The sequence below is a fragment of the Nicotiana sylvestris genome, chromosome 11 (assembly GCF_000393655.2).
Source record: "Nicotiana sylvestris chromosome 11, ASM39365v2, whole genome shotgun sequence".
Taxonomy (NCBI): Eukaryota; Viridiplantae; Streptophyta; class Magnoliopsida; order Solanales; family Solanaceae; genus Nicotiana; species Nicotiana sylvestris.
Window position 1 is genome coordinate 126,568,747 of NC_091067.1, and position 7,964 is coordinate 126,576,710.

The 7,964-nt window shown below is 43.8% G+C and overlaps 1 protein-coding gene across 1 annotated transcript; it reads left to right on the forward strand.

Annotated features, from left to right (window-relative positions):
- The first annotated feature begins 1,531 nt into the window (after window positions 1-1,531).
- On the forward strand, window positions 1,532-2,815 carry LOC138881627 (uncharacterized). The gene is made up of 3 exons (XM_070161869.1): window positions 1,532-2,068; window positions 2,201-2,472; window positions 2,527-2,815. The coding sequence occupies exons 1-3, from the start codon at window positions 1,532-1,534 to the stop codon at window positions 2,813-2,815; spliced, it is 1,098 nt and encodes a 365-aa protein (XP_070017970.1).
- The last annotated feature ends 5,149 nt before the right edge of the window (window positions 2,816-7,964 follow it).

A 7,964-nucleotide genomic window follows, 5' to 3' on the forward strand; every position in this document is an offset into this window, starting at 1 on the left:
TTTAAGTTGCTTAATTACATTCATTCTTAGTTAGTAGAAACATCCTCAATTGTTATTTAGAACATTTGGGAAGTTGATTGCGTAGGATTTCGTAAATCTAACGAGAGTAATTGATAGGTTAATTCCTTGTGGGTTCGACTCCGGGTTAAATACTCAGATTATATTTGCAATGTCCGTGTGTCCTTTTTATAAGGCATAGTTGGGCGTGATCAAATTTTGGCGTCATCGCTGGGGACTTTAACGGTGTTATCAATTACAAATGAAAGAAATACAAAAATTCTCAGTGTAGTCAGTTTTCTCTTTACCCAATTTGTATACTGAAATTTTAATATTTGTTGAATTGGTTTTACAAGTGCATGCCTAGAAACTCATCGAGAACTGGTGAAGTATTTGTAGCATTATCAGATCCCGAGAAAGTTTTCAAGGCCTTGAATCGGGCTAATCGGAAAAATAAACAACTGAACAATTTGAACCAGACATGGGGGACAATGGGGTAGACCCAGCTGCGCCAATAGTGCCATTAGCGCCTGTGGCACCTCTTGTGCCAGAGGCGGCTATATATGATTGGGCACAACCCACAGCAGAGAATTTGGCCACAACGATTTTAGTCCCGCAGATACAGGCTGAATCATTTCAAATCACGAACAACATGCTGCACTTGTTGCAAAACAAAGGACTATTTTCAGGGTCACAAGTCGAAAATCCTCAACAGCACTTGAAGAATTTCCTGTCAATATGCAAAACTCAAAGGCAGCCCAACGTAACTCAGGAAGCAATCAAGCTGCTATTGTTTCCATTCTCAGTGATAGGATCTGCGCAGACCTGGCTAAACTTACTCCCCATTAATTCCATAACAAGTTGGGAGGAGTTAGTAAAGCAATTTGTGAACAACTTCCACCCACCCAACAAGACTGCCCAACAAATTGATGAAATTTTGAGTTTCAAACAGAGACCAATAGAGACACTGCATGAAATATGGGAATGATTCAAAGGGATGTTGGTTATATGTCCTCACCACGGTATTCCAGATCTGATGTTGGGATAGTGGTTTTACATGGGATTGTCAGATAACGTGAAGGGTAATGTTGATGCTTCAGCTGGTGGAGCATTTTTGCGCAAAACATGGAGAGAAGGCCAGAATCTGCTTAACAAGATGGCATAGAATTCAGGGTGGACAATCAGGAATGCACCTATCACTCCAGTGGTTCACTCAGTACCCTTAGATCCATCCAATACTCTTGATGAAAACATGGCTACGTTAATGACACAGATGAGTATACTCACCAAAAGGGTGGAAGAGTTAGGGCAGAAGTAGCAGGTACACATTGTAGATACTACCAATGGGGGCTTATGCACATCTTGCATTAGTTAGCCAATTGGTAACTAGTGGAATGCAGAACATGATCATCATCACTACCCTGAGAACATGAATTATGTGTCCAACTATGTAGGCCAGAGATAGGGTGGTCAAAATTAGGGCCAACAAAATCAGCTGTACAGGCCAGTCCAGCCACAGTTCAATAATGGAAACATGGGAGGTATGAGTACTTCTAACAATATGGCACCTTATCCAAGGCCACAGGGATATAATAATAAAAATCAGCAGCAGGGTTATCATCCTCCTCAGCAGCAGCATGGTGGACGGTACGAAAATGGGTTTGCTAGACTCGAGGCAATGATGCAGCAGGTTATTGGGTCAAATGCAAAGATCAGTGAAAGAGTAGATGCACATGATTCAGTAATTAAGAATATTGAAGTGCAGATGTGCCAGATTTTGATGTCTTTGAATAATCGTCCTCATGGGACATTACCTGCAAACACTCAAATAAATCCAAAAGATCAAGGCCCGAAGCAGTTGATGGCAGTGAGTGTACGTAATGGCAGAGACTTAGACTTGGAGCAAGAGAGGGCTCGAGAAAGAAGACAGTCTAAGACACTTGTACCAGTGCCCATTGAGTTGGATGAGTCAACAAAACTAACTGAGGTGACACAACCTGCCCAGGAAGAACATAATACACAGATTGAAGCTGAGAGAGAGGCAGAGACAGCCCAGGATTCGGTAGTTAAGGTGATAGCTGACAAAGAAAATACCCAAATCATTGGGAAGAAGAGACCCCTCGCACCATTCCTACAGAGGCTGGCTAAGTACCAAAAAGAGGAATAATACAAGAAATTCTTGGAGATGTTAAAACAAATCCAGGTAAATATTCCATTGATAAATGCTTTGAAGGAGATGCCTGGTTATGCAAAAATGATGAAGGAATTGATGTCCCGAAAGTTCAATTTCCAAGATTTAGCCACGGTGACGCTAACTCAGACCTGTAGTGCGGTGGTGATGAGACCAATTGCTAAGAAGCTGTCCGATGCAGGGAGTTTCACAATTCCATGTACCATTGGTAATTTTGCTTTCGCCAAAGCACTATGTGATTTGGGGGCTAGCATAAATCTTATGCCCTTGGCGATCTATAAGAGGTTGGGTATTAAAAGAGCTAGACCCACTTCTATGTTATTGTAGCTGGCTGACAGGACCGTGAAAAGACCTTCTGGTATCTTGGATGATGTGTTTATTCAGGTAGGGAAATTTGTGGTCCCTACAGGTTTTGTGATCCTAGACTGCAAGGTGGATGAAGAAATTCCCATAATTTTGGGAAGGCCATTCTTGGCCACTGGGAGAGCTCTCATTGATTGTGAGACTGGGGAGCTCAAGCTGAGATTGAACTATGAAGAGATAATATTCAATGTGCAGAAATCTATGAGGCGACCAAGTGAATTCGCCAATTGCTCTCTTATTTATGTCGTGGATGTAATCGTATAAGTTGATGATGAGATGCTGACTATTGAGGACCCTCTGGCTACATGTCTGATGAATTTTGATGAGGTGAATGGAGAAGAACTGGCAGAATGGGTGTTGGCGTTAGAGGGCAGAGGGTTTTGGGATAGAACCCTTGAATTTGAGCCCTTGCACTTAGAAAATAAAGAAACCCCTCCAGCCAAGTCATCCATTGAAGAATCACCAAAGCTAGAATTGAAGCCACTGCCCGCCCATCTCAGGTATGAGTTCCTTGGACCTAACTCTATATTACTTGTGATTATCTCATCTAGTTTGTTAGATGTGAAGGCACAACAACTTTTGTCGGTACTCAAGGAGTGCAAGACTGCCATTGGGTGGACCATGGCAGATATTACGGGTATCAGCCCTACCTATTGTATGCATAAAATTCTGTTAGAAGAGGGTTACAAACCTTCTAGGGAACACCAAAGAAGGATGAACCCCAACGTGAAGGAAGTGGTGAAGAAAGAAGTGATAAAGTGGTTAGATGTGGGAATCATTTTCCCAATCTCTGACAGTAGCTGGTTCAATGTGTGCCTACGAAGGGTGGCATGACGGTGGTCAAAAATGATAACAATGAACTGATCTCTACGAGAACCATCACGGGTTGGAGAATTTTCATAGACTACAGAAAGTTAAATCTAGCCACCCGGAAAGACCACTTCCCACTTCCCTTCATTGATCAAATGCTAGACAGATTGGCAGGGAGGTCACACTTCTGTTTTCTGGATGGGTACTCGAGGTACAATCAAATCTCCATTGCACCAGAGGACAGAGAGAAGACCTCCTTCACTTACCCATATGGCATTTATGCTTTTCGGAGGATGCCTTTTGGCCTATGCAATGCACCCGCCACATTCCAAAAGTGCATAATGACCATATTCACTGACATGGTAGAATACATAATGGAGGTATTCATGGATAATTTCTCAGTGGTGGGAAACTCATTCGAAGAGTGCCTTATAAACCTGACTCGTGTGCTGAAACGGTGTATTGAGACTAACCTTATTCTTAATTGGGAGAAGTTCCATTTCATGGTACAAGAGGGCATAGTCTTGGGACACCGAGTATCACACAAAGGAATCGAGGTGGATCATGCTAAAGTTGATGTGATAGCAAAGCTGCCCCTCCAACTTTAGTCAAGGCAATCAGGAGCTTCCTCGGGCATGCCGGTTTCTACCGGAGATTCATAAGAGACTTCTCAAAAATTGCCAACCCTCTCTGTAAGTTGTTAGAAAAATATCACCCCTTCTTGTTTTCAAATGATTGCAGGGTAGCATTCGAGGATTTGAAAATAGGCTAGTCACATCACCCATCATTGTTGCCCCCGACTGGGAGCAACCATCGAACTCATGTGTGACGCCAGTGACTACGTAGTGGGGGCAGTGCTTGGACAGCAGAAAGACAAGCTAATGCATCCAATCTACTATGCCAGTAGAATGTTGAGTAGAGCCCAGTTGAACTACACCATGACTGAGAAGGAGATGTTGGCTGTGGTATTTGCTTTCGACAAATTCATATCGTTCCTGATTGGCTCTAAGTTAATTGTATACACTGATCATGCAGCTCTCAAGTACTTGATTGAGAAGAAGGAGTCTAAACTATGTCTAATTCATTGGGTGCTGTTACTACAAGAGTTCGACCTCGAAATTCGTGATCGTAAGGGCACAGAAAACCAAGTCGCTGACCATCTATCACGACTTGAGGGAGTTGAAAACTCAGTTGAGGTTGAGGATATTCTGGAAACCTTTCCAGACGAGCAACTACTCGCTACTAGTCTTGAGGAAGTGCCATGGTATGCAGACTTTGCAAATTACCTGGCCGGCGGTATAGTTCCCTATGACCTTTCCTCTGTACAAAAGAAAAAGTTTTATCGTGACTGCCGCATTTATTATTGGGATGAGCCTTACCTATTTCGAATATGTGTTGACAATATGATCCGGAGGTGTGTCCCCGAGATAGAACAATCTTTTGTTTTGTAGGCATGTCATGCATTGGGATAATGGAGGGCAATTTGGAGGAGTCAGGACAGCCACGAAAGTGCTAGAGGCCGGTTTCTTTTGGCCAACAGTGTTTAAAGATGCGCACAAATGGGTGAAGGGCTGTAATGAATGTTAGTGAACCGGGAACATTTCCCGTCGCCATGAGATGCCCATGAACCCAATTCAAGAGGTAAAAGTGTTTCATGTCTGAGGGATTGATTTCATGGGACCCTTCGTCAGCTCCTTTGGCAATAAGTACATACTTGTTGTTGTGGATTACGTGTCCAAATGGGTTGAAGCTGTAGCATTGCCCACTAATGATGCAAGAGTGGTGGTGGGATTTTTGAAGGAGAACATATTCACCCGCCTTGGGACCCCGAGAGCGATTATCAGTGACGAAGACACCCACTTCTGTAATCGAGCCTTTGAGAAGTTGCTAGCGAAGTATGATGTACGCTACAAGGTGGCAACACCGTATCACCCGAAGACCAGTGGACATGTGGAAATGTCTAATAGAGAGATAAAGAGTGTACTGACCAAGACTGTAAATGCCACAAGAACTGATTGGGCGAAAAAGCTAGATGATGTACTCTGAGCTTATAGAACTGCTTTTAAAACACCAATTGGTATGTCACCATATAAGTTGGTGTTTGGGAAGGCCTGCCACTTACCAGTGGAACTTGAACATAAAGCTTGGTGGGCACTGAAACAGCTGAACCTAGACATTAAAGTTGCGGGCACAACAAGAATTATTGAATTTCATGAGCTTGACGAGTTCCGATATCTGGATTTTGAGAGCACAAGGTTGGACAAGGAAAGAATGAAGAGATTGCATGATTAGAACATTATTGAGCGACATTTTATCCCCGGGGACAAGGTTTTGCTCTATAATTCAAGATTAAGGCTATTCCCGGTAAGCTTAAGTCACGATGGTCTGGTCCATTTCGAGTGGTCGAAGTATTCCCTTCAGGGGCTGTAGAGATTGCCTCAGATAAATTCTCTCACACGTTTAGAGTCAATGGACAAAGATTGAAGCTATATGTAGGCATGAAGGAACCAAAGGAAGTGTCAGAGATCCACCTGACGGAACCTCAGAGGTCGAGCGAGCCTTAAATGTGCTTGTCTGCGTCGTGCCGCGACGTTAAATCAGGAACTACATGGGAGGCAACCCATTGAATTGTTGTAATCGTCGTTCCACGACATTAACTAAGGCGCTGGTTGGGAGGCAACCCAACGATAGTAGTAGTAGTTAATTGTGTGTTTTGGGAAGTACGAACCAATGCAGGTGACAATGGGCGGGTGATAAGGCAATCAAAAGTGGTAAGAACAGGTGAAAAATATGAAAACAAACGTTCCCAGGAGCGTGCCCGTGCTACAGGTCGCGCTACAGGCCATGCATATGGGCAAGTGTTCTGCCTCAGCCCAAAAATACTAGCGCGACCGCGCTGATGAACGCGCTACAGGACGCGCTAGTGGCCGCACATATCGCCTAGTGTTCTGCCTGGACTAGCGCGGCTGCGCTCGTACTATCTACGACCGCGCTAGTCCTGCCCAAGTCTGATGCATTTTGTTTGTTATTTTAATTTTTTTTATATTAACTCTTTTCTTACTTTAGTCTAAATTACCCCTCCCCGCCTCCCAATTAATAACCCCCTTCACTCCTAAATTCCCCCCACCAATACAAACAACTTCCCAACCCTAAACCCCCACTTCTTCTTTAAAGAACCCCCCTCCTCTCCAACCTCACTTTCCCAAGTCTCAAGCCACACTCCCTTCTACTTTTCTTCTCTTCTCCCCACAATCTATCACTACAGGTATGAGTTCCTTGTTCCATTTTTCCTTTTTCTTTTAATTTTTTTCTTTTTTTTTCTTCAGAATTTCGTGTGTTTTTAGTTTTGCATTTATGTAGTTGTTTTTCTATGTTTTTGATTAGTAGAATTGCTAACATATGTTGTAGTTTTGTAGGTGGTAAGATTGGTAGAGTGTAGCTGCACTTAGTATGTGATTTTGGAGGATATTGTAGTGGTGTTAAGGTTGGAACATATGTGAGATAGAATGTGAGTGTCTAACGCCCATAAGGTGTTTGTGTAAAGGCCTCAGTGAACGTAATTGTGTAGATTGTGACCACTTATGCGGGTGAAGTCTGAGTAACCGCATTGCGACACAATTTTGTGTTGGGCTGTGCTAATGATCTCCTGTTTTCCAGGTATTATGGCTCCATCTCGGAAATGCTGCACCACAGATGCCTCTTCTAGCAGCCAAACTAGTTTTTCCAGGGCATACGGGTCCACCCCTGCTCGTCCCTTTAATAGCAGCAGGCTTTCTCTACTAAGGCTCAGGACCACTTTACGGATAAGGTTACTAAAAAGCCGATTCCGGAAAGGGGAATTGACATAGGATTGGTCCATATTTGTTGCCCTCACATGTATACTGAGCTGCTGAGGCGAGGGTTGCAAACTTTTATTGACGAGCCGGGCGAGGGCAATGTGATGGTTGTTCGAGAATTTTACGCTAATGTGAAGGAGCATGTCAATGGTATAGTCACTGTGCACAGAAAACCAGTGGATGCCTCTGTTGAGGCTATACAGACGATGTACCAGTTACCCCTCGTGTGGACCCATATGAAGACCTTTATGAGATGTATGGCAAAAAATACATGCAGTGGGCGATGTTCTTTGAAATGATCTGTGTACCCGGAAAAGAGGTTGTCTGGATGAAGTATGGTCAAAAGTTTCACTCTTCGGCGCTAACCTTTGAAGGGAAGTGCTGGTTGTATATTATCAACAACCGTCTGATCCCATCCTCCAACACTACGGAGGTTAATGGCCCTCGACCGGCTTTGATTTGGTGCTTCATCAATGGTAACAACTTCGACGTGGCCAAAGTGATTCATGAGGAGATGTTCACCCGCTGTCCAATAAAAATGTATGGGTTCTTTTTCCCTTCATTGTTTACTAAACTTTGCAGGGAAGCTCTGGTGCTGGAAATTTTGGCTGTGGATGGGATAGTTCCAAAAGACCGCAAGTTCCGAGTAGACAAGGTAACCACTGGTAAGGAGCCGGCGGCAGCAGGTGGTGAGGAGAGTAGTGACTTTGTTGACTCTGAGGAAGAGGAGGCCAAGTAGGAGGACGTGGGGGCCAAGCCACATGCCC